General features: G+C 40.1%; 1 protein-coding gene and 1 long non-coding RNA gene across 5 annotated transcripts; both read right to left on the reverse strand.

Annotated features, from left to right (window-relative positions):
- Positions 1-1,949: 1,949 nt before the first annotated feature.
- On the reverse strand, positions 1,950-4,163 carry LOC135526579 (uncharacterized). Its single transcript, XR_010453323.1, has 3 exons — positions 4,064-4,163; positions 3,884-3,963; positions 1,950-3,741 (listed from the first exon to the last, which is right to left on the reverse strand). It is a non-coding gene; the product is annotated as an uncharacterized LOC135526579 (long non-coding RNA).
- Positions 4,164-12,197: 8,034 nt separating this feature from the next.
- LOC135526578 (integrin alpha-6-like) lies at positions 12,198-26,619 on the reverse strand. Of its 4 annotated transcripts, none has more exons than XM_064955079.1 (7): positions 26,312-26,619; positions 25,464-25,806; positions 24,926-25,193; positions 24,395-24,514; positions 23,715-23,928; positions 12,943-13,032; positions 12,198-12,665 (listed from the first exon to the last, which is right to left on the reverse strand). In XM_064955079.1, exons 2-7 carry the CDS (start codon positions 25,506-25,508, stop codon positions 12,533-12,535), a joined length of 870 nt encoding a protein of 289 aa, XP_064811151.1. In that variant the 5' UTR covers positions 25,509-25,806; positions 26,312-26,619; the 3' UTR covers positions 12,198-12,532. The 4 variants fall into 4 exon arrangements, 3 of the variants coding, with proteins under 3 accessions (XP_064811151.1, XP_064811152.1, XP_064811153.1); XM_064955080.1 differs by lacking the exon at positions 26,312-26,619 and adding an exon at positions 25,955-26,244; XM_064955081.1 differs by having other exon boundaries at positions 12,199-12,665; positions 25,685-25,806; positions 26,312-26,618.
- Between the last annotated feature and the right edge of the window lie 308 nt (positions 26,620-26,927).

The following is a 26,927-nucleotide window of genomic DNA, read 5'->3' on the forward strand; positions in this document are numbered from 1 at the left end:
AACTGAACAAGTTCCACAGACATGTGTCTTACAGAAATGGAATAATATGCCAGTTCTTGCTGTAAGATGTTACCCCACTCATCCGCCAAGGCACCTGCAAGTTCCCAGACATTTTTGGGGGGAATTGCCCTATCCCTCACCCTCCGATCCAACAGGTTCCAGACGTGCTCAATTGGATTGAGATCCGGGCTCTTCGCTGGCCATGGCAGAACACTGCCATTCCTGGCTTGCAGGAAACACTCACAGAAAGAGCAGTATGGTGGTGGCATTGTCAATGAAAATAAGCTCAGTCCGATGATTTTCTTTTATTTTTACCTTTATTTAACCAGGCAAGTCAGTTAAGAACAAATTCTTATTTTCAATGACGGCCTGGGAACTGCCTGTTCAGGGGCAGAACAACAGATTTGTACCTTGTCAGCTCGGGGGTTTGAACTCGCAACCTTCCGGTTACGAGTCCACCGCTCTAACCACTAGGCTACCCTGCATCATGCTACCCATGATGCCCCAGACAATGAGTTAACTTTTGTCTTGAGAATACATCTGCATACACCTTTGTTAATTGCTTGTCTGACAACATTTTACCGGCCTTATTTACAATGTCATTCATAAACATGACACCTTGCTTATACTTCCCCCCCAAAATTGGTCTTTCCTCTATCAGTACAGAAATTTAGCCATATTATTTTCTGTAAAATTTGTTCTGTCTGGAGGACGAAATTGGATTACATCAGATTTTTATCGCTAACATTTCAACGGCCACAATAAACAGGTATGGCAATAATGTTGGTTCCGTTTTTCTGTGCTCCGTTTTATTTACTTAACAAATAAGGAACACTCAAAATGTGCACTTATAATTCATAACAATTTTAATCAAAATACAATTGTAGACAGAAGTCAAAGATCAAACATCACAGATACAACTGATGTTTCTCCTGACAATATTCCCAGTGTTTTCTAAAGCCTCAGAAATAAATGTCCACTCCCCCAAGTTGATTTATAGAGGTATGTCTGACGAGCCTCTTATCTCTTATCTTATCTTTGAAATGATTCCTCAGAGACCCCATACAATATTTCACACATTTCTAAGACCATTTCTTTATAAGAGGCAGAGACTTAGAAAAGACGGTGGAACAATTTAAAAACCTTATAATGTATATATATATATATATTATATATTGTTAATCTGTAGTCTAGGACACTATAAATGTAGTGGGGAGGGGTCTTATAACACTTCCCCTTCTATTAATACAACATAAGCATAATCAATTTGTCACGCCTTGACCTTAGAGAGATCCATTTAATTCTCTATTTGGTTAGGTCAGGGTGTGACTCGGGTGGGCAATCTATGTTTTCTATTTCTTTGTTGGCCGGGTATGTTTCCCAATCTGAGGCTATCATTGTGTCTGATTGTGGATCATACTTAGGCAGCTTTTTTAGCCCTACTAGACGTTTCGTTTTGGATGTTTTTTTTTCGGTGTTAATTTAATAAATTAAAATGTACCCCTACCACGCTGCACCTTGGTCCGATCCTTCCATTGACGAACGTAACACAAGTATTATTGTCGATCAAACATTTGGTGCAGCCCCTATAATGACCCCATCAATAGAGGGATAAAAAGATACCTGTATCTGGCGTGACCACCATTTGCCTCATGCAGTGCGACACATCTCCTTTACATAGAGTTGATCAGGCCGTTGATTGTGGCCTGTGGAATATTGTCCCACTTCTATTCAATTGGTGGTGCGAAGTTTATTTATATTGATGGATGCTGGAAAACGCTGTTGTACACGACGACCCAGAGCATCCCAATCTCAATGGGGGACATGTCTAGTGAGTACGCAGGTTTCTAAAACGACTTTGGAGGTGCCTTATGGTAGAGAAATCAACATACAATTCTCTGGCAACAGTTCAGCTGCACATTCCTGTACTCAGCATGCCAATTGCACGCTCCCTCAAAACTTGACATCTGTAATATTGTGTTGTGTGACAACACTGCCCATTTTAGAGTGGCCTTTTATTGTCCCCAATACAAGGTGCACCTGTATAATGATCATGCCATTTAATCAGCTTTGTGATATGCCACACCTGTCAGGTGGATGGATTATCTTGTCAAAGGAGAAAGGCTCACTAAGAGGGATACAAACAACATTTGAGACAATGTATAATTTCTACGATTTCTTTTATTTCAGCTCATGAAGCATGGGAAATACATGTTGCATTTATATTTTTGTTCAGTATATATACACACAAGTAATTAAAACATCATAGTAGTGGATCTTTCAGTCATCCCTGTGACTGGAAGACCACACCCATACACATGGGTCCCAAGAAGTCGGGACCCGTTCCTTGAAAAGAGAACAAATTGCTACTTGCAGCCCAACACCAGGTTAGCAGCAGCAAGTATTTCTGACCCTTTTGCCTAGGTTGTACTAAAACACTTTTGAATTTCTATTTTTTTTTGAATATCTTAATTCCTTTCAAATTAGATGGATAGTATGTGTAATACTTTAGGCACTTCTTTCAAAAGGAGAGCTACCTTTGACAAATAAACTGCATCCTGGAGGAACGCCTCTGTTTCCCCGTCTCAGCGTAAGCCTCGAAGGCATAGTTGACAGCTTTTGGAAGAGAACACATTGCATAAGTTCCAGAAGCACAGTGTACATAAAGTATCAAGAGTACGGTGTCCATATTAGGACAGCCTCAATCTCAGCAGTACCAGGGAATGGTCATTGTGGAGACTGAAGGTAAGGAACTTACTCAGTCTGGGGTTGTAGGATGGCGGCTGTGCTGTGTAGGTAAAGCATGCCCGTGCCATGCCCAACACAATTATGTTGGGTTTCATTACGGCAGTATATTGATATTTGTTTATATTTTGTTTCTTGAAAGTCTTACCATTTGTGTTTGTCACAGTGCTCTGCCGCCATATTGATTGTACTTGGGGTGATTCGTAAGTCCTCTCTGATATTGACTACTGGCCTTGCCCTGTAAACAAATCCAAGTCATTCAAAATGACCAGTGGACATGATGACATGAAAGGTCTAAGGCAATGTATATATATCCTGATCCTTGGAAACCCACAGGGTGTGAAGGTTATTGTTACATCCCAGTACTAATATAGGTGATACAACTGAAACTGCTGTAATCATGGGCTTGATTTTGAGTAGTAGAATATACTTGAATTGGGTGTATTGAAACTAAAGGATATACTATAAATCCTGTGTGTTCTCTCAGGACTAAGGCATATGTAATTTCGATAAGCACCAGGGAACAATAGCATTTTGAGCCACAATTCAATGAGGTCACCCTGAATTCACACTCCACAAGGGTTCCAATATCGTCCTCTGATTTCATGGCGCTCTCTCCCTTTACAGCTCCTCCAAAGCTGACCTGGGAGGACCTGGCCAGTCTGAGAACAAACACATCTCTTAAACCTTAATTCCTTCACCACATTCAGGTTTGCGTCCCAAATGGCACTCTATTCCCTATGTAATGCACTAATTTTGATAAGGTCCCATAGTGCTCTGGTCAAAAATAGTGCACTAAATATTGAATAGGTTGTCATTTGTAACACAAACTATATTTTCATGACAGGAGCTCTTCAATTATGTTAGCTAAAAGGGTGGGTTAGGGCAACAGCAGAACAAATACCATGTCCGTACACCCACCCAAATACTTGTAGGTGCAGCTCAAAAACTACTTTGGCCTTTGCTTCACTTGCTTGTATCTTCTGCACACTTGTCCTGCAACCAAAATACTACTCTGTTAGAATAATCTGTGTGTGACTTGTGTAGAGCATACAAAAGAGACAGACTCAAATGTTCCATTTATTACCCAGAGCTAATGGGTCCTCTAACAAACATTTATGTGCACTGTTATACTTACGTTTCAAGCTGCAAGGTAACATTTACATCAGTTGTGCTCAGAGAGATGCGGGAAGTGGACAATATTACATAGAAAGTAACCTAAGGGACACAAATGTTTCTTACTTACAATGGACAACTATTCAATTGTGGTATCATAGAAAAAATTAATGTTTTAGACATACACAACATGACTACTCACTTCAGCATCTCTTTTGAATGGGTTTCCCAGTTCACAGTCTGTCAGTGTACCATTGTCATTGGGGTTGCACTTCACTAGTACTTCCTGTAGGGTCAACATATCCAATCAGGTAGCCAGACTTTTGAGTCATATGATAGCAGCTGATAATTTAATGAAACTATAGGCAGTGATGTAAAAACATACACTACATGACCAAAAGTATGTGGACCCCTGCTCGTCGAACATCTCATTCCAATATAATGGGCATTAATATGGAGTTGGTCCAAACTTTCCTGCTATAACAGCCCACTCTTCTGGGAAGGCTTTCCACTAGATGTTGGAACATTTCTGCGGAGACTTGCTCCATTCAGCCACAAGAAAATGAATGAGGTCGGGCACTGATGTTGGGCGATTAGGCCTGGCTCACAGTCGGCATTCCAATTAATCCCCAAGGTGTTCGATGGGGTTGAGGTTAGGGATCTGTGCAGGCCAGTCAAGTTCTTCCACACCGATCTCGACAAACCATTTATGTGTGCTTCCTCAAACTGCTTCCCAAACTGTTGCCACAAAGTTAGACGCACAGAATCATCTAGAATGTGATTGTATGCTGTGGCGTTAAGATTTCCCTTCACTGGAACTAAGGGGTCTAGCCCGAACATGAAAAACAGCCGAAGACCATTAGTCTTCCACCAAACTTACAGTTGGCAGGTAGCATCTGCCAAACCCAGATTCGTCCATCGGACTACCAGATGGTGAAGCGTGATTCATCTCTCCAGAGAACACATTTCCAGTGCTCCAAATTCATGGTGATCTTAGGCTTGTGCGCAGCTGTTTGGCCATTGAAACCCATTTCATGAAACTCCCGACAAACAGTTATTGCGCTGACGATGCTTCCAGAGGCAGTTTTGAACTTGGTAGTGAGTGTTGCAAGAGATGACAGACGATTTTAACGCTCTGCGCCCTTCAGCACTCGCCAATCCCGTTCTGACAGCTTGTGTGGCCTATCGCTTCACGGCCGAGCTGTTGTTGCTCCTAGACGTTTCCACTTCACAATAACAACACTTACGGTTGACAGGGGCAGTTCTTGCAGGGCATAAATTGGACCTGTAAGCAACGGGTGTGGCTGAAATAGCCAAATCCAGTAATTTGAAGTGGTGTCCACATAGCTCCGTTTTGTTCATCACGTTTGGCTAAGAAAAACACCGGAAAATGCAGTCACTTACAATGCCAAACGTTTTTGCAAATTAGCTCCATAATATCGACAGAAACATGGCAAACGTTGTTTAGAATCAATCCTCAAGGTCTTCTTCACATATCTATTCGATAATCTATCAGTGGTGGCAGTTGCCTTCTCATCAGAAGCAAACGAAAAATACTGCAGCTGGAGATTACGCAATAATTGCGATGGAGGACACCAAGCGACCACCTGGTAGATGTAGCCTCTTATGGTCAATCTTCCAATGATATACCTACAAATATGTCACAATGCTGCAGACACCTTGGGGAAAACGTGGAAAAGGTAAGCTGACTCCTAGCTCCTTCACAGCCATATAAGGAGTCATTGCCATGAGGCGGTTTCAAAAAATGCGGCACTTCCTGATTGGATTTTTATCTGGGTTTTTTCTGTAACATCAGTTCTGTGGCACTCACAGACAATATCTTTGCAGTTTTGGAAACGTCAGAGTGTTTTCTTTTCAAAGCTGTCAATTATATGCATAGTCGAGCATCTTTTCGTGACAAAATGTCTAGTTTAAAACGGGAACGTTTTTCATCCAAAAATTAATATAGCGCCCCCCTATATCCAAGAAGTTAAGACATGAAGGACTTTGAAAGTTTCTTCAAGTGCAGTCGCAAAAACCATCAAGCATTGTAATGAAACTGGCTCTCATGAGGAGCGCCACAGCAAAGGAAGACCCAAAGGTACTTATTCTGCAGGGGATACGTTTGTTAGCGTTACCAGCCTCAGACATTGCAGCCCAAATAAATGCTTCATAGAGTTCAAGTAACAGACACATCTCAACATCAACTGTTCAGAGGAGACTGCGTGAAATAGGCCTTTATGGTCGAATTCCTGCATAGAAGAGACTTGCTTGGGCCAAGAAAGACAAGCAATAGACATTAGACCGGTGGAAATCTGTTCTTTGGACGGATGTGTCAAAATGTTAGATTTTTGGTTCCAACCGCCGTGTCTTTGTGAGACGCAGAGTAGGTGAACAGAAGATCACCGCATGTGTGGTTCCCACCGTGAAGTATGGAGGAGGAGGTTTGATGGTGTGGGTGTGCTTTGCTGGTGACACTGTCAGTGATTTATTTAGAATTCAAGGCACACTTAACAAGCATGGCAACCACAGGTTTCTGCAGCAATACGCCATTCCATCTGGTTTGCGCTTAGCAGGACAGTCATTTGTTTTTCAAAATGACTTTGACCCAACACGCTGAGTAAGGGTTATTTGACCAAGAAGGAGAGTGATGGAGTGCTGCATCAGTTGACCTGGCCTCCACAATCAACCAACCTCAACCTTATTGTGATGGTTTGGGATGAGTTGGACCGCAGAGTTAAGGAAAAGCAGCCAACAAGTGCTTGGCATATGTGGGAACTCCATCAAGACAGTTGGAAAAGCATTCCTCATGAAGCCTGTTGAGAGAATGCCAAGAGCTACTTTGAAGAATATCAAATCTATTTTGATGTTTTTAACACTTTTTGGTTACTACATTATTCTGACATTTCACATTCTTAAAATAAAGTGGTGATCCTAACTGACCTAAGACAGGGAATTCTTATTTGGAATAAATATCAGGAATTGTGAAAAACGGAGTTTAAATGTATTTGGCTGAGGTGTATGTAAACTTCCGACTTCAACTGTACATCCACAGGCACACCTCCAAGTGACTCAAATTATTTCAATTAGCCTATCAGAAGCTTCTAAAACCATGACATAATTTTCTGGATTTTTCAAAGCTGGTTAAAGGTACAGTCAATTTAGTGTATGTAAACTTCTGACCCACTGGAATTGTGATACAGTGAATTATAAGTGAAATAATCTGTAAACAATTGTTGGAAAAATTACTTGTGTCATGCACACAGTAGATGTCCTAACCGACATGCCAAAAAAAGACATTTGTGAAGTGGTTGAAAAACAAGTTTTAATGACTACAACCTAAGTGTATGTAAACTTCCGACTTCAACTGTATATAGACTTGAAGTCACTGGCCACTTTAATAATGGAACACTAGTCACTTTAATAATGTTTTCATATTTTTGCTTTACTCATCTCATATGTATTTACTGTGTTCTATTCTACTGTATTTAGTCTATATCACTCCGACATTGCTCATTCTAATATTTATATATTTATTAATTCCATTCGTTTACTTTTACGTTGTGTGTATTGTTGTGAATTGTTAGATATTGCTGAACTGTGGGAGCTCGAAAGACAAGAATTTAGCTACACCCACATGAACATCTGCTGAACATGTGTATGTGACAAATAACATTTGATTGGATTTGATGGACAAAGTTTGCATGTTTAAAACCTCTTGTAACTACCATCCCGGATCCGGGAGCGTAACCATCAACTGACAATAATTAGCATAACGCAACGTACAAAAATATTACTAGAAAATATTAATATTCATGAAATCACAAGTGAAATAAATTGAAACACAGCTTAGCCTTTTGTTAATCACCCTGTCATCTCAGATTTTGAAAATATGCTTTACAGCCAAAGCAAGGCAAGATTTTGTGTAAGTTTATCGATAGCCTAACATATCATTATGCCTAGCTAGCAGCAGGCAACCTGATCACCAAAATCAGAAAAACAATCAAATTCAATCGTTTACCTTTGATGAGCTTCGGATGTTTTCACTCACAAGACTCCCAGTTAGATAGCAAATGTTCCCAATCGGGGGAGAAGGGCCTTGGTCAATACACATATAGAATCGCGTAGTAACAAAAAAGTGTTAAACATATCAAAATATATTTTATATTTGAAATTCTTCAAATAGCCACCCTTTTCCTTGATGACAGCTTTGCACACTCTTGGCATTCTCTCAACCAGTTTCATGAGGTAGTCACCGGGAATGCATTTCAATTAACTAGTGTGCCTTGTTAAAAGTTAATTTGTGGAAATTCTTTCCTTCATAATGTGTTTGAGCCAGTCAGTTGTGTTGTGACAAGGGGTGGTATACAGAAGATAGCTCTATTTGGTAAAAGACCAAGTCCAAATTGCAGCAATAACAGCTCAATTAAGCAAAGAGAATCAACAGTCCATCATTACTTTAAGACATGAAAGTCAATATGGAACATTTCAAGAACTTTGAAAGTTTCTTCAAGTGCAGTCGCAAAAACCATCAAGTGCTGTGATGAAACTGGCTCTCATGAGGACTACCACAGGAATGAAAGTCCCAGAGTTACCTCTGCTGCAGAGGAAAAGTTCTTTGGAGTTACCAGCCTCAGAAATTGCTGCCTAAAGTTTGGCTTCACAGAGTTCAAGTAACTATCCAACCTGACAGAGTTTGAGATGATCTGCATATAATATTTGGAGAAACCCCCCAAATACATGTGTGCCAAGCTCGTAGTGTCATACCCAATTAGACTCGAGGCTGTAATCACCACCAAAATGTGCTTCAAGAAAGTACTGAGAAAAGGGTTTGAACACTTATGTAGATGTGATATGACACTTTATCATTTTGATTAATTTGCAAACATTTCTGTTTTTGGTTTGTCATTATGGGTTATTGTGTGTAGATTGAGGAAGAAAGAAAATGTCATCAATTTTAGAATAAAGCTGTAATCTAACAAAATATGGAAAATGTCAAGTGGTCTGAATACCTTCCAAAGGCACTTTACTTTTGGAAAGTTTTACTTTTATGAGTTCCTGTGACATCTTGTGCAGGGCCTTAGTAATGACTAGCTAACAATACTGCTGGGAAATGTTTTGATTCTCTTAAGGGTTCTTGAGCTTGGTTTTGTTTGTGAATATTTCCTTTTAGTGCGATGGCAAAGCAAATGCATTGTTCAGTTTGTGTTAAAAGCATCAAATTTGGCACATTAGGTAGGTCTATCCTGAAAAGATTTAGATATTGGGCCATCACAGATTTGGTACCCAGGGGGCGTTGCAGTCACCTTACAAAAGTGCCACCAGCAGTTTCCTTATAGCGACCATTTTGTTTGAGCTACATTCATGAAAAATATGCTGGGAAGATAACTACTGCCCTTAATGCTTCACGCCAAATTTGGTGTAGATCGGTCAAGCAGTTTCTAAGAAGCAGACAACATAAAAAAAGGCAACAAATCCATCACAAGTATTAGTGGGGTGATTAAATCCTTCACTTTTTTGATGAAAGCAACTTATTTGACAAATGGGTTGATTTAGTGCAAAATAAGACAAAAAAGTTTCAAGGAGTTTAGTGAGAGGACTAACTGGTGTCTCCAGGACTCATGGTTATTTGACTAGCTTGTATGATATCAAAGTGGTATTTATTATAATTCTCAACATCTCATCTTTCCAAATACATAGTTATCTTAAATTTACAGCATTTCCATCCATCAAACGTGCAAAAGTTGCCCAATTAGCAGGAGGGATGGGGGCAACTTGTCGTCACGCTAGGTGCTCAAGTTTAAAACGGTTGTCTGTCCAAACCGATACAGCGCTGTACAGCGCAGAGCCAGTGCTATGACGTCATATACAGCATGTTACTGTACAGCCACTGCGTTTCAATTTAGGCATTTATCAATACTCAAATCTGACATTTTAAACCCATACGAGTACGCGTGTGAAGGGCTACGCCGTGCATAGTTTTTGACTGGCGGCAGACAAACTAATTAATTCCTTTTGCTTTTGAATAAATGCCTCCTCCATTTTTGTTGCAGTGCTGCGATGAGTTTGTTATAAACTCAGCAAAAAAAAGAAATGTCCTCTCACTGTCAACTGCGTTTATTTTCAGCAAAATTAATGTGTAAATATTTGTATGAACATAACAAGATTCAACAACTGAGACATAAACTGAACAAGTTCCACAGACATGTGTCTTACAGAAATGGAATAATATGCCAGTTCTTGCTGTAAGATGTTACCCCACTCATCCGCCAAGGCACCTGCAAGTTCCCAGACATTTTTGGGGGGAATTGCCCTATCCCTCAGCCTCCGATCCAACAGGTTCCAGACGTGCTCAATGGGATTGAGATCCGGGCTCTTCGCTGGCCATGGCAGAACACTGCCATTCCTGGCTTGCAGGAAATCACTCACAGAAAGAGCAATATGGTGGTGGCATTGTCAATGAAAATAAGCTCAGTCCGATGATTTTCTTTTATTTTTACCTTTATTTAACCAGGCAAGTCAGTTAAGAACAAATTCTTATTTTCAATGACGGCCTGGGAACTGCCTGTTCAGGGGCAGAACAACAGATTTGTACCTTGTCAGCTCGGGGGTTTGAACTCGCAACCTTCCGGTTACGAGTCCACCGCTCTAACCACTAGGCTACCCTGCATCATGCTACCCATGATGCCCCAGACAATGAGTTAACTTTTGTCTTGAGAATACATCTGCATACACCTTTGTTAATTGCTTGTCTGACAACATTTTACCGGCCTTATTTACAATGTCATTCATAAACATGACACCTTGCTTATACTTCCCCCCCAAAATTGGTCTTTCCTCTATCAGTACAGAAATTTAGCCATGTTATTTTCTGTAAAATTTGTTCTGTCTGGAGGACGAAATTGGATTACATCAGATTTTTATCGCTAACATTTCAACGGCCACAATAAACAGGTATGGCAATAATGTTGGTTCCGTTTTTCTGTGCTCCGTTTTATTTACTTAACAAATAAGGAACACTCAAAATGTGCACTTATAATTCATAGCAATTTTAATCAAAATACAATTGTAGACAGAAGTCTAAGATCAAACATCACAGATACAACTGATGTTTCTCCTGACAATATTCCCAGTGTTTTCTAAAGCCTCAGAAATAAATGTCCACTCCCCCAAGTTGATTTATAGAGGTATGTCTGACGAGCCTCTTATCTCTTATCTTATCTTTGAAATGATTCCTCAGAGACCCCATACAATATTTCACACATTTCTAAGACCATTTCTTTATAAGAGGCAGAGACTTAGAAAAGACGGTGGAACAATTTAAAAACCTTATAATGTATATATATATATATATATTTTATATTGTTAATCTGTAGTCTAGGACACTATAAATGTAGTGGGGAGGGGTCTTATAACACTTCCACTTCTATTAATACAACATAAGCATAATCAATTTGTCACGCCTTGACCTTAGAGAGATCCATTTAATTCTCTATTTGGTTAGGTCAGGGTGTGACTCGGGTGGGCAATCTATGTTTTCTATTTCTTTGTTGGCCGGGTATGTTTCCCAATCTGAGGCTATCATTGTGTCTGATTGTGGATCATACTTAGGCAGCCTTTTTAGCGCTACTAGACGTTTCGTTTTGGATGTTTTTTTTTTCGGTGTTAATTTAATAAATTAAAAATGTACCCCTACCACGCTGCACCTTGGTCCGATCCTTCCATTGACGAACGTAACACAAGTATTATTGTCGATCAAACATTTGGTGCAGCCCCTATAATGACCCCATCAATAGAGGGATAAAAAGATACCTGTATCTGGCGTGACCACCATTTGCCTCATGCAGTGCGACACATCTCCTTTACATAGAGTTGATCAGGCCGTTGATTGTGGCCTGTGGAATATTGTCCCACTTCTATTCAATTGGTGGTGCGAAGTTTATTTATATTGATGGATGCTGGAAAACGCTGTTGTACACGACGACCCAGAGCATCCCAATCTCAATGGGGGACATGTCTAGTGAGTACGCAGGTTTCTAAAACGACTTTGGAGGTGCCTTATGGTAGAGAAATCAACATACAATTCTCTGGCAACAGTTCAGCTGCACATTCCTGCACTCAGCATGCCAATTGCACGCTCCCTCAAAACTTGACATCTGTAATATTGTGTTGTGTGACAACACTGCCCATTTTAGAGTGGCCTTTTATTGTCCCCAATACAAGGTGCACCTGTATAATGATCATGCCATTTAATTAGCTTTGTGATATGCCACACCTGTCAGGTGGATGGATTATCTTGTCAAAGGAGAAAGGCTCACTAAGAGGGATACAAACAACATTTGAGACAATGTATAATTTCTACGATTTCTTTTATTTCAGCTCATGAAGCATGGGAAATACATGTTGCATTTATATTTTTGTTCAGTATATATACACACAAGTAATTAAAACATCATAGTAGTGGATCTTTCAGTCATCCCTGTGACTGGAAGACCACACCCATACACATGGGTCCCAAGAAGTCGGGACCCGTTCCTTGAAAAGAGAACAAATTGCTACTTGCAGCCCAACACCAGGTTAGCAGCAGCAAGTATTTCTGACCCTTTTGCCTAGGTTGTACTAAAACACTTTTGAATTTCTATTTTTTTTGAATATCTTAATTCCTTTCAAATTAGATGGATAGTATGTGTAATACTTTAGGCACTTCTTTCAAAAGGAGAGCTACCTTTGACAAATAAACTGCATCCTGGAGGAACGCCTCTGTTTCCCCGTCCCAGCGTAAGCCTCGAAGGCATAGTTGACAGCTTTTGGAAGAGAACACATTGCATAAGTTCCAGAAGCACAGTGTACATAAAGTATCAAGAGTACGGTGTCCATATTAGGACAGCCTCAATCTCAGCAGTACCAGGGAATGGTCATTGTGGAGACTGAAGGTAAGGAACTTACTCAGTCTGGGGTTGTAGGATGGCGGCTGTGCTGTGTAGGTAAAGCATGCCCGTGCCATGCCCAACACAATTATGTTGGGTTTCATTACTGCAGTATATTGATATTTGTTTATATTTTGTTTCTTGAAAGTCTTACCATTTGTGTTTGTCACAGTGCTCTGCCGCCATATTGATTGTACTTGGGGTGATTCGTAAGTCCTCTCTGATATTGACTACTGGCCTTGCCCTGTAAACAAATCCAAGTCATTCAAAATGACCAGTGGACATGATGACATGAAAGGTCTAAGGCAATGTATATATATCCTGATCCTTGGAAACCCACAGGGTGTGAAGGTTATTGTTACATCCCAGTACTAATATAGGTGATACAACTGAAACTGCTGTAATCATGGGCTTGATTTTGAGTAGTAGAATATACTTGAATTGGGTGTATTGAAACTAAAGGATATACTATAAATCCTGTGTGTTCTCTCAGGACTAAGGCATATGTAATTTCGATAAGCACCAGGGAACAATAGCATTTTGAGCCACAATTCAATGAGGTCACCCTGAATTCACACTCCACAAGGGTTCCAATATCGTCCTCTGATTTCATGGCGCTCTCTCCCTTTACAGCTCCTCCAAAGCTGACCTGGGAGGACCTGGCCAGTCTGAGAACAAACACATCTCTTAAACCTTAATTCCTTCACCACATTCAGGTTTGCGTCCCAAATGGCACTCTATTCCCTATGTAATGCACTAATTTTGATAAGGTCCCATAGTGCTCTGGTCAAAAATAGTGCACTAAATATTGAATAGGTTGTCATTTGTAACACAAACTATATTTTCATGACAGGAGCTCTTCAATTATGTTAGCTAAAAGGGTGGGTTAGGGCAACAGCAGAACAAATACCATGTCCGTACACCCACCCAAATACTTGTAGTTGCAGCTCAAAAACTACTTTGGCCTTTGCTTCACTTGCTTGTATCTTCTGCACACTTGTCCTGCAACCAAAATACTACTCTGTTAGAATAATCTGTGTGTGACTTGTGTAGAGCATACAAAAGAGACAGACTCAAATGTTCCATTTATTACCCATAGCTAATGGGTCCTCTAACAAACATTTATGTGCACTGTTATACTTACGTTTCAAGCTGCAAGGTAACATTTACATCAGTTGTGATCAGAGAGATGCGGGAAGTGGACAATATTACATAGAAAGTAACCTAAGGGACACAAATGTTTCTTACTTACAATGGACAACTATTCAATTGTGGTATCATAGAAAAAATTAATGTTTTAGACATACACAACATGACTACTCACTTCAGCATCTCTTTTGAATGGGTTTCCCAGTTCACAGTCTGTCAGTGTACCATTGTCATTGGGGTTGCACTTCACTAGTACTTCCTGTAGGGTCAACATATCCAATCAGGGAGCCAGACTTTTGAGTCATATGATAGCAGCTGATAATTTAATGAAACTATAGGCAGTGATGTAAAAACATACACTACATGACCAAAAGTATGTGGACCCCTGCTCGTCGAACATCTCATTCCAATATAATGGGCATTAATATGTAGTTGGTCCAAACTCTCCTGCTATAACAGCCCACTCTTCTGGGAAGGCTTTCCACTAGATGTTGGAACATTTCTGCGGAGACTTGCTCCATTCAGCCACAAGAAAATGAATGAGGTCGGGCACTGATGTTGGGCGATTAGGCCTGGCTCACAGTCGGCATTCCAATTAATCCCCAAGGTGTTCGATGGGGTTGAGGTTAGGGATCTGTGCAGGCCAGTCAAGTTCTTCCACACCGATCTCGACAAACCATTTATGTGTGCTTCCTCAAACTGCTTCCCCAAACTGTTGCCACAAAGTTAGAAGCACAGAATCATCTAGAATGTGATTGTATGCTGTGGCGTTAAGATTTCCCTTCACTGGAACTAAGGGGTCTAGCCCGAACATGAAAAACAGCCGAAGACCATTAGTCTTCCACCAAACTTTACAGTTGGCAGGTAGCATTCTCTTGGCATCTGCCAAACCCAGATTCGTCCATCGGACTACCAGATGGTGAAGCGTGATTCATCTCTCCAGAGAACACATTTCCAGTGCTCCAAATTCATGGTGATCTTAGGCTTGTGCGCAGCTGTTTGGCCATTGAAACCCATTTCATGAAACTCCCGACAAACAGTTATTGCACTGACGATGCTTCCAGAGGCAGTTTTGAACTTGGTAGTGAGTGTTGCAAGAGATGACAGACGATTTTAACGCGCTGCGCCCTTCAGCACTCGCCAATCCCGTTCTGACAGCTTGTGTGGCCTATCGCTTCACGGCCGAACGTTGTTTAGAATCAATCCTCAAGGTCTTCTTCACATATCTATTCGATAATCTATCAGTGGTGGCAGTTGCCTTCTCATCAGAAGCAAACGAAAAATACTGCAGCTGGAGATTACGCAATAATTGCGACGGAGGACACCAAGCGACCACCTGGTAGATGTAGCCTCTTATGGTCAATCTTCCAATGATATGCCTACAAATATGTCACAATGCTGCAGACACCTTGGGGAAAACGTGGAAAAGGTAAGCTGACTCCTAGCTCCTTCACAGCCATTTAAGGAGTCATTGCCATGAGGCGGTTTCAAAAAATGCGGCACTTCCTGATTGGATTTTTATCTGGGTTTTTTCTGTAACATCAGTTCTGTGGCACTCACAGACAATATCTTTGCAGTTTTGGAAACGTCAGAGTGTTTTCTTTTCAAAGCTGTCAATTATATGCATAGTCGAGCATCTTTTCGTGACAAAATGTCTAGTTTAAAACGGGAACGTTTTTCATCCAAAAATTATTATAGCGCCCCCCTATATCCAAGAAGTTAAGACATGAAGGACTTTGAAAGTTTCTTCAAGTGCAGTCGCAAAAACCATCAATCGTTGTAATGAAACTGGCTCTCATGAGGAGCGCCACAGCAAAGGAAGACCCAAAGGTACTTATTCTGCAGGGGATACGTTTGTTAGCGTTACCAGCCTCAGACATTGCAGCCCAAATAAATGCTTCATAGAGTTCAAGTAACAGACACATCTCAACATCAACTGTTCAGAGGAGACTGCGTGAAATAGGCCTTTATGGTCGAATTCCTGCATAGAAGAGACTTGCTTGGGCCAAGAAAGACAAGCAATAGACATTAGACCGGTGGAAATCTGTTCTTTGGACGGATGTGTCAAAATGTTAGATTTTTGGTTCCAACCGCCGTGTCTTTGTGAGACGCAGAGTAGTTGAACAGAAGATCACCGCATGTGTGGTTCCCACCGTGAAGCATGGAGGAGGAGGTTTGATGGTGTGGGTGTGCTTTGCTGGTGACACTGTCAGTGATTTATTTAGAATTCAAGGCACACTTAACAAGCATGGCAACCACAGGTTTCTGCAGCAATACGCCATTCCATTAGCAGGACAGTCATTTGTTTTTCAAAATGACATTGACCCAACACGCTGAGTAAGGGTTATTTGACCAAGAAGGAGAGTGATGGAGTGCTGCATCAGTTGACCTGGCCTCCACAATCAACCAACCTCAACCTTATTGTGATGGTTTGGGATGAGTTGGACCGCAGAGTTAAGGAAAAGCAGCCAACAAGTGCTTGGCATATGTGGGAACTCCATCAAGACAGTTGGAAAAGCATTCCTCATGAAGCCTGTTGAGAGAATGCCAAGAGCTACTTTGAAGAATATCAAATCTATTTTGATGTTTTTAACACTTTTTTGGTTACTACATTATTCTGACATTTCACATTCTTAAAATAAAGTGGTGATCCTAACTGACCTAAGACAGGGAATTCTTATTTGGAATAAATATCAGGAATTGTGAAAAACGGAGTTTAAATGTCTTTGGCTGAGGTGTATGTAAACTTCCGACTTCAACTGTACATCCACAGGCACACCTCCAATTGACTCAAATTATTTCAATTAGCCTATCAGAAGCTTCTAAAACCATGACATAATTTTCTGGATTTTTCAAAGCTGGTTAAAGGTACAGTCAATTTAGTGTATGTAAACTTCTGACCCACTGGAATTGTGATACAGTGAATTATAAGTGAAATAATCTGTAAACAATTGTTGGAAAAATGACTTGTGTCATGCACACAGTAGATGTCCTAACCGACATGCCAAAAAAAGACATTTGTGAAGTGGTTGAAAAACAAGTTTTAATGACTACAACCTAAGTGTATGTAAACTTCCGACTTCAACTGTACATAGACTTGAAGTCACTGGCCACTTTAATAATGGAACACTAGTCACTTTAATAATGTTTGCATATTTTTGCTTTACTCATCTCATATGTATTTACTGTGTTCTATTCTACTGTATTTAGTCTATATCACTCCGACATTGCTCATTCTAATATTTATATATTTATTAATTCCATTTGTTTACTTTTATGTTGTGTGTATTGTTGTGAATTGTTAGATATTGCTGAACTGTGGGAGCTCGAAACACAAGAATTTAGCTACACCCACATGAACATCTGCTGAACATGTGTATGTGACAAATAACATTTGATTGGATTTGATGGACAAAGATTGCATGTTTAAAACCTCTTGTAACTACCATCCCGGATCCGGGAGCGTAACCATCAACTGACAATAATTAGCATAACGCAACGTACAAAAATATTACTAGAAAATATTAATATTCATGAAATCACAAGTGAAATAAATTGAAACACAGCTTAGCCTTTTGTTAATCACCCTGTCATCTCAGATTTTGAAAATATGCTTTACAGCCAAAGCAAGGCAAGCTTTTGTGTAAGTTTATCAATAGCCTAACATATCATTATGCCTATCTAGCAGCAGGCAACCTGATCACCAAAATCAGAAAAACAATCAAATTCAATCGTTTACCTTTGATGAGCTTCGGATGTTTTCACTCACAAGACTCCCAGTTAGATAGCAAATGTTCCCAATCGGGGGAGAAGGGCCTTGGTCAATACACATATAGAATCGCGTAGTAACAAAAAAGTGTTAAACATATCAAAATATATTTTATATTTGAAATTCTTCAAATAGCCACCATTTTCCTTGATGACAGCTTTGCACACTCTTGGCATTCTCTCAACCAGTTTCATGAGGTAGTCACCGGGAATGCATTTCAATTAACTAGTGTGCCTTGTTAAAAGTTAATTTGTGGAAATTCTTTCCTTCATAATGTGTTTGAGCCAGTCAGTTGTGTTGTGACAAGGGGTGGTATACAGAAGATAGCTCTATTTGGTAAAAGACCAAGTCCAAATTGCAGCAATAACAGCTCAATTAAGCAAAGAGAATCAACAGTCCATCATTACTTTAAGATATGAAAGTCAATATGGAACATTTCAAGAACTTTGAAAGTTTCTTCAAGTGCAGTCGCAAAAACCATCAAGTGCTGTGATGAAACTGGCTCTCATGAGGACTGCCACAGCAATGGAAGACCCAGAGTTACCTCTGCTGCAGAGGAAAAGTTCTTTGGAGTTACCAGCCTCAGAAATTGCTGCCTAAAGTTTGGCATCACAGAGTTCAAGTAACTATCAACCTGACAGAGTTTGAGATGATCTGCATATAATATTTGGAGAAACCCCCCAAATACATGTGTGCCAAGCTCGTAGTGTCATACCCAATTAGACTCGAGGCTGTAATCACCACCAAAATGTGCTTCAAGTAAGTACTGAGAAAAGGGTTTGAACACTTATGTAGATGTGATATGACACTTTATCATTTTGATTAATTTGCAAACATTTCTGTTTTTGGTTTGTCATTATGGGTTATTGTGTGTAGATTGAGGAAGAAAGAAAATGTCATCAATTTTAGAATAAGGCTGTAATCTAACAAAATATGGAAAATGTCAAGTGGTCTGAATACCTTCCGAAGGCACTTTACTTTTGGAAAGTTTTACTTTTATGAGTTCCTGTGACATCTTGTGCAGGGCCTTAGTAATGACTAGCTAACAATACTGCTGGAAAATGTTTTGATTCTCTTAAGGGTTCTTGAGCTTGGTTTTGTTTGTGAATATTTCCTTTTAGTGGGATGGCAAAGCAAATGCATTGTTCAGTTTGTGTTAAAAGCATCAAATTTGGCACATTAGGTAGGTCTATCCTGAAAAGATTTAGATATTGGGCCATCACAGATTTGGTACCCAGGGGGCGTTGCAGTTACCTTACAAAAGTGCCACCAGCAGTTTCCTTATAGCGACCATTTTGTTTGAGCTACATTCATGAAAAATATGCTGGGAAGATAACTACTGCCCTTAATGCTTCACGCCAAATTTGGTGTAGATCGGTCAAGCAGTTTCTAAGAAGCAGACAACATAAAAAAAGGCAACAAATCCATCACAAGTATTAGTGGGGTGATTAAATCCTTCACTTTTTTGATGAAAGCAACATATTTGACAAATGGGTTGATTTAGTGCAAAATAAGACAAAAAAGTTTCAAGGATTTTAGTGAGAGGACTAACTGGTGTCTCCAGGACTCATGGTTATTTGACTAGCTTGTATGATATCAAAGTGGTATTTATTATAATTCTCAACTTCTCATCTTTCCAAATACATAGTTATCTTAAATTTACAGCATTTCCATCCATCAAACATGCAAAAGTTGCCCAATTAGCAGGAGGGATGGGGGCAACTTGTCGTCACGCTAGGTGCTCAAGTTTAAAACGGTTGTCTGTCCAAACCGATACAGCGCTGTAAAGCGCAGAGCCAGTGCTATGACGTCATATACAGCATGTTACTGTACAGCCACTGCGTTTCAATTTAGGCATTTATCAATACTCAAATCTGACATTTTAAACCCATACGAGTACGCGTGTGAAGGGCTACGCCGTGCATAGTTTTTGACTGGCGGCAGACAAACGAATTAATTCTTTTTGCTTTTGAATAAATGCCTCCTCCATTTTTGTTGCAGTGCTGCGATGAGTTTGTTATAAACTCAGCAAAAAAAAGAAATGTCCTCTCACTGTCAACTGCATTTATTTTCAGCAAAATTAATGTGTAAATATTTGTATGAACATAACAAGATTCAACAACTGAGACATAAACTGAACAAGTTCCACAGACATGTGTCTTACAGAAATGGAATAATGTGCCAGTTCTTGCTGTAAGATGTTACCCCACTCATCCGCCAAGGCACCTGCAAGTTCCCAGACATTTTTGGGGGGAATTGCCCTATCCCTATCCCTATCCCGCCGATCCAACAGGTTCCAGACGTGCTCAATGGGATTGAGATCCGGGCTCTTCGCTGGCCATGGCAGAACACTGCCATTCCTGGCTTGCAGGAAATCACTCACAGAAAGAGCAGTATGGCTGGTGGCATTGTCAATGAAAATAAGCTCAGTCCGATGATGCCCCAGACAATGAGTTAACTTTTGTCTTGAGCATACATCTGCATACACCTTTGTTAATTGCTTGTGTGACAACATTTTACCGGCCTTATTTACAATGTCATTCATAAACATGACACCTTGCTTATACTTCCCCCCCAAAATTGGTCTTTCCTCTATCAGTACAGGAATTTAGCCATATTATTTTCTGTAATATTTGTTCTGTCTGGAGGACGAAATTGGAATTGTAACAAACTCTGTATGGCTTAATTTAAAAAGGAGGATACTTTAAACACGGTTCCATTGTCAACCCACCAGAAATGGTTTGTTTTAATCTGCATAATGGCAAAGAGACCCCTTTTGAACATTGGATGTGCCGCTTTTGTAGTCTGCTGGAAAGCCAGTTTGGATTTACTGTAGATATAATTTAGGTATAATGGAGGCTTTAAGTGAGAGGTTAATGCCTTAATATTTGATATTTTTAACTCCAGATTTAAAAAAACAAAAAAACAAATGCTCACATTTCTTGGAAAAAAGAATATCCTGGAATCGGTAGAGCAGTGAATAGATATGTAAACTACTAGGAAATTAATCAGGGTAATTATGCCGTAGATGGACAGGTCTTTCCCTCTCCAAGGTTTCAAGATCCTACTGTATCTATTAGACTAAATTCCTATCAAAGTTAATAGTTGCAAAATCGTTAGACTTTTCCAGGATGTGCACCAAGCACAACAACTTCACCATCTACCTATTTAATTAGGAGACCACATGGCAATTTCATGTTTGTATCTTTTAGACACCCATAACGTAAAATAATACACTTATCACAGTGGAGTTTTAGTCAACAGAAACCTCAATAAGGCCCTTCAAGGTTGAAGATTGAGGATTCAAGAGAAAACTTGAATCAGCGTACATTAATTATTTTGTCTCTAACCAATGCATTTTTTTTGCCCCTTAATGTTATCACTGGATCAGATTTTTATCACTAACATTTCAACGGCCACAATAAACAGGTATGGTGATAACGTTGGTTCCGTTTTTCTGTGCTCCGTTTTATTTACTTAACAAATAAGGCACACTCAAAATGTGCACTTATAATTCATAACAATTTTAATCAAAATACACTTGTAGACAGAAGTCAAAGATCAAACATCACAGATACAACTGATGTTTCTCCTGACAATAGTCCCAGTGTTTTCTAAAGCCTCAGCAATAAATGTCCACTCCCCCAAGTTGATTTATAGAGGTATGTCTGACGAGCCTCTTATCTCTTTTACTCCCCTGCAGGGCTCTATGTTTATCTTTGAAGTGCTTCCTCACAGACCCCATACAATATTTCACACATTTCTCAGACCATTTCTTTATAAGAGGCAGAGACTTAGAAAAGACGGTGGAACAATTTAAAAACCTTATAATGTATATATATATTATATATTGTTAATCTGTAGTCTAGGACACTATAAATGTAGTGGGGAGGGGTCTTATATCACTTCCCCTTCTATTAATACAACATAAGCATAATCAATTTGTCACGCCATGACCTGAGAGAGATCCGTTTAATTCTCTATTTGGTTAGGTCAGGGTGTGACTAGGGTGGGCAATCTATGTTTTCTATTTCTTTGTTGGCCGGGTATGTTTCCCAATCTGAGGCTATCGTTGTGTCTGATTGAGGATCATACTTAGGCAGCCTTTTTTCCACCTGTAGAGTGTGGGATCTTGTTTATGGTACTGTGGTGTTTAGCCCAACTAGACGTTTCGTTTTGGATGTTTTTTTTTTTCGGGGTTAATTTAATAAATTAAAATGTACCCCTACAGCTCTGCACCTTGGTCCGATCCTTCCATTGACGAACGTAACACAAGTATTATTGTAGATCAAACATTTGGTGCAGCCCCTATCATGACCCCATCAATAGAGGGCTAAAAAGATACCTGTATCTGGCGTGACCACCATTTGCCTCATGCAGTGCGACTATACTCACAGACATCATTCAAACAGTTTTAAAAACTTCAGAGTGTTTTCTATCCAAAACTAATAATAATGTGCATATATTAGCATCTGGGAAAGAGTAGGAGGCAGTTCACTCTGGGCACGCTATTCATCCAAAAGTGAAAATGCTGCCCCCTATCGTAAAATAGTTAAAGTAGAATTATTAAAGTGACTAGTGATCCATTTATTAAATTGGCCAATGATTTCAAGTCTGTATGTAGGCAGTAGCCTCACTGTGTTAGTGATGGCTGTTTAACAGTCTGTTGGCCTTGAGATAGTAGCTATTTTTCAGTCTCTTTCACAGCAAACTGGGATAGGGATTGATTGAATATGTCCGTAAACACACCAGCCAGCTGGTCTACGCATGCTTTGAGGACGCGGCTAGGGATGCCGCCTGGGCCGACAGCCCTGCGAGGGTTAACACATTTAAATGTCTTACTCAGGTCGGCCACGGAGAAGGAGAGCCCACAGTCCTTGGTAGCGGGTCATGTCAGTGGCACTTTAAAATCTTCAAAGTGGGCAAAGATTGTATTTAGTTTGTCCAGAAGAATTTTAAATTCATGCCTTTGTACACAACACAATGTGGAAAAGTGAAAGGTTGTGAATACTTTCTGAAGGCACTGTAAGTATCTTACTGTGATTGTTTTCAATTAAAATGGGTTAAAAGAAACAAAAATAGCTTCTTAGCAAGAATTTTGCTCTGTCTGTCTGGGTGTGGTCTGAGTGGGGAAGGAATTCTGAAAACTATCAACCAATTTACCCCCTGGTGATGTCAGGTGAGGCCAAAACTCCATCCCAAGAAAACAGCCTTAAATTTCAGGTTGTCTTTTCAAACAGTTCTTACACTAAAAGGGCATTATCATAATTTTCGCAATATTATTCCAATTTCATAGTGAGGAAAATATTGTATATAAAACACAGAAAAATCTAATGTTTGACTGAACTGGGCCTTTAACAAGACCTACTGTATACAAATCGTGCATCACAATAATATTGCTTCTCTTCTGAAATGTGCATTTGGTCACTTGCTCCCACAAATCTTAAAGACATGCTGGGGAACCGGCGAATGTTTAGTATTTTTTAAACCTCCTGCTTTGGGCTGGATGTGTCCATGTGTAGTTCATACATGCATAGTGTATGTGCAGAATTACTATCACCTCGATTAACCACGAACTCCCTAGTTTGAAATAAACTGTTTTTCTGGAAGCTGTGCTGCACCATTTCCCCACCATTTTCCCCCACATGGGACAGCCCCCTAGCAATTCTAGCCATTGAGCTTCAGCCCCTCACCATTTGAGTGACAGCTAGCAAGATGCACAAACAGCAGAGCGAGAGAGAGAGAGAGCAATGATGTGGTGCACATCGTTGCTGATATGTGACTTAGTAGGCAATTTTCAGGGGACCACTTAGGGACCACTACTTTCAGAACTATGTACCGGAGAATCTCTTTAAAGCATTGAATTGGTGGAGGCACGGCTAGTGAGAGTTTCCACCATATTTGGTATACCAGTAATTTCCTTTCAAATCATTGAAAGGAAGTGAACAATGCACATTTCGGGAGGAAGGGGAGATAATTGTGACAAAGCTACTGGCTGAAATCTGTACCCATCAGCGTTGAGGTCCACCACGGCTATGTCGTAGCCAAAGGAGGAGGCCAGGCCTGGGCCTTTAAGGATGTTTTCCACAGATAGACTCCTTTCAGCCAATGGGTCTCTCTTCAGAAATGCCACCTCCCCACTGAAACCGCCTCGTGGTGCCCCAGACACTATAGTCAGCTGGCCCTTCTTGGTGAGGGCCATTCCAGAGTCGATTGAGAACCCTGGAAAAAATTACTCAATGTTAGCAACTGCAGTGCTACCACGATGAACAGGGGGTCCCGTTCTGCTCAGTTGTTAGAGCATGGTGCTTGCAACACCTGGGTTGTGGGTTAGATTCCCACGGGGAACCAGTATGAAAATGGATGCACTCACTACTGTAAGTCGCTCTGGATAAGAAAATAGTCTGCTAAATGACTAAAATATAAATTGTGCACAATGGTCCAAGTCTATGGGAAAGGGAGATGTAATTCACAAAATGTGTAAATAAATAGTATGAATCAATACGAAACATGCCATTCTTTACATTTTTAAGAGAGTAAAGCATCCTTACTGCATCACGTACACCAACAGTATAAAAAACCGAACAAAAGTATTGATGAAATTGACCACAAAACCAAGCACTTCTGTGTTTTCCTTTCACTGTGATTGAATAGAGGATGAAGAAAGCTCTATCCCATCTAAACTGACCTAGATAACTGTTGTTAAGGAGAGGGATGAGGTCACGGTCAAGTCTGTCCACATCCCCAGTTTCACAGGGCTCTTCATTTGACACTTCAAGGTTGTCTAGGGACTCCATTCTGACAATTCCTGTGACAGGCAGATGGAGAATAATGTGAATAATTGACCCTTGGGAATAAATTAAGTTGTTTTGAATTAATTTTAATATAATGCTGTGGACACCAGGGTCCTTAAACAGGCATAAATCCGAGGTAAAAATTAAAAGAAAGAATCTATAATAGAGACTGTCAAAATGTTTCAACCTGTCGGGGCTTTTCAAGACAAAACTAGGTCTGATCTCAGTTGCATTGACACCGACAGCTCATTCCAATATCAGTGCATTGTGTTCTGACTGCAAGTGTGTTTGAATGTCCCAATCATACAGTATATGAATACCATGTCTCATACATATCAGATACATATCATAATTCAGTGCATCATATGTTTACATTAACAAGATGAAACCCATTCTAAAAGTATCTCCCAATTCAAAACATGTACCTTTCCACTGGTAAGCTCCGGGGCCCCCAAACAGCAGAGATGTGTTGTCCTTGGCGAAGGCGGCAGAATGACCTTGTTGACAGTATCCGAACCAATCAGGATTCTTAGGCTTATCCTTGATGTGTTTTCTGTCATCACAGATCACCCTCCTCCAGATTCTATGGGCATCACTCTTGTGGAGATCTTCCCCCAGGATATAGCACTGACCGAATACGAGGTTAGGGGTGTCAGGATTGGTGCTCCACTCCTGGTATCGATGTGCGCAGGTCTGTGGTGGGGAGAATGATAGAAATTCTCTCAGATGTAAGGAATTCTAAGTCATAAACAAAGGGGTTTGATTTATAATGAAAATGTGCTTTTTTGCTAACTTCACTGAAACCCTGAAATGTTGTCCTTTCCGAGTCAATTAAATTCCTTGAATTAAAAACAAAACAATAAGTTTATTACAAAACAAACCAAACAAACCAAAAAAATATATAAGTTTATTATTGTCAACAAATGGCAATTCAAAGATTAAAGTACACAATCTTTACAATACAATAACGCTTTGACCAGGGCCTTGGCTTGTCACTCGTACACCCATCCATTGGTCTTTGACATCCTTGCTTTTAACAAACTCGGGGGAACATTCATTTTCAAACACAAAAGTTAGCGTTCACGCACATTAATGTTAAATACACATTAACAAAATCACACATATTTTCTTAACAGCAATCAAACACACAAAAACCTATTACACGTGAGTGGAAGCAAACAAACCATCATTGTCAAGCTTGACACGCTCACAGCTCTTAGAATCAGTGGTGAGCTCACACTGGTAGATTCCTCCTGTAACTTCAATTTTGGTAAATGACTTGGCGCGTGGTGCTCCAACCAGCAATCTAGGAAAAATATATCAAAGTGTTGTACATTGATGTAAAACTCACATGCAGCTCTACAATAAAATATTCAAACTAAAAATAACTTTGTCACTGCTGGTCTGAGTTGTATCAATCAATCAATCAATGTTATTTTATAAAACCCTTTTACATCAGCAGTTGTCACAGTGCTTTACAGTTATCCGGCCTAGACCCCAAAGAGCAAGCAAAGCAGACGTGAAAACAGAGAGGCCAGGAAAAACTCCCTAAAAGGAAGGAACTGAGGGTGAAACCTAGAGAGCAACCAGGCTCAGAGAGGTGGCCCATTCTCTTCTGGTTGGACCGGCTAGAGATTAAGAGTAGCCATTAAGGCTAGATCGTTTCTCAGTTCATATCGTGTACTTATATAAGACAGATGGGTAAACAGACAGGATAGAGGACACACAAATAAATGTATATATGACAAGCAAGATCAGATAACAGTATGTATGGGACACTGTTAATCATTTCTTACAAGAGGCCAACTCACAGTTTCTTATTGACAGGATTCAGTTGATGGTGCAGTGCCAGGAGAATCCAAACAGGCTTCCTGGATCACCATTTTTCCTCAGAACATGCTTTGTGTCCGTGTCCAGATTGAAAGCTGAGATGTGAAATGGTAGGCAGGACAAAAGAAACCACAGGTCCAGTAGGAGGCCCCACCATTGAATTGACATGTTGGTGTTGTTGGTACAACTCTCTGTTCTAGCTAACCCAATAGCTTCTTCTGTGGTGTCCTCGTGTTGTGAAGCCGAATGGGAGGGCAACACTACAGAAATGGGATGTGACTCGGCACTGGCTGCAGTATACAGTGTTGACAGACAGGGTGTGGTTCAAGGGTAATTTAGCTCAAAGAACTCAAGCATTTCACATGTTTATTGTTTGATTGCTTTTGTTAATATTTACCTTGTTCCATTCTAAGGATATGAGGAACTTCACACCCTTGGATGAAAAGTCTGGTGGGTTTGTTCACAGCAGCAAATCAGTGATATTGTACTGTATCAACGGTGTTGATCACTTGATAATCCTAAAGGGAAAACTGTGCAAGACCATGAGAAATGGCTAAAAGGAGAACATGTACAGTATGTAACTGCTCACTTTCATGA

Source organism: Oncorhynchus masou, chromosome 32 (genome assembly GCF_036934945.1).
Source record: "Oncorhynchus masou masou isolate Uvic2021 chromosome 32, UVic_Omas_1.1, whole genome shotgun sequence".
Classification (NCBI taxonomy): Eukaryota; Metazoa; Chordata; class Actinopteri; order Salmoniformes; family Salmonidae; genus Oncorhynchus; species Oncorhynchus masou.